General features: G+C 42.6%; 1 protein-coding gene across 1 annotated transcript in view; it reads left to right on the top strand.

Moving 5' to 3' along the window:
* The first annotated feature begins 220 nt into the window (after positions 1–220).
* Positions 221–484, top strand: part of LOC102849760 (granzyme H-like) — a 7,312-nt gene continuing 7,048 nt past the window's right edge. The window contains exon 1 of the mRNA XM_006903154.1: positions 221–257. Coding sequence (XP_006903216.1) covers positions 221–257 — 37 coding nt within the window. The remainder of the gene's footprint in view (positions 258–484) is intronic.

Raw genomic sequence — 484 nt, 5'->3', positions numbered from 1 at the left:
ATTATTGATATCAGCTTCCATGGCAAACCCAGACTAAGCAGTCTCATGTTGGATAGATGTTCTGGAAGGATGACTAGACAGCCTGGACAGGGGTGTAGGTGTTAGACTATCCTGGCTTTTTGTCAATTTTCCCCAGTTTAGGTAAAATCACAAAAGGACTGCCACCACTTAAAGGCTTACTAGGTGGTAGCTTCCCCTAGCTTTTCCTGATTACAAGCAGATGATTCTTACAAAGATATTTGGCCGAAGATATGAAGGTAAGTAACTGAAATCCATTTTTGCATGCCAAGAAGCTAAACAATTCATTGCCAATAAGTCAGAATCAACTCATAATTTACCCTCCACCAGGTTTTCTGAGGCTATAAATTACACAGGAGGAGTTTCCCATCTTTCTCCTTTGGAGCAGCTGGTGGGTTCAAACTGAGGGTATCTGTGTTGACAGCCCAACTTCTTACCCACTCCCCTATCCCAGGAAAATGAAGCT

The sequence above is a fragment of the Elephantulus edwardii genome, unplaced genomic scaffold (assembly GCF_000299155.1).
Source record: "Elephantulus edwardii isolate Elephantulus edwardi_28Jun2011 unplaced genomic scaffold, EleEdw1.0 scaffold00525, whole genome shotgun sequence".
Classification (NCBI taxonomy): Eukaryota; Metazoa; Chordata; class Mammalia; order Macroscelidea; family Macroscelididae; genus Elephantulus; species Elephantulus edwardii.
This window is presented reverse-complemented; position numbering and strand designations above follow the sequence as displayed.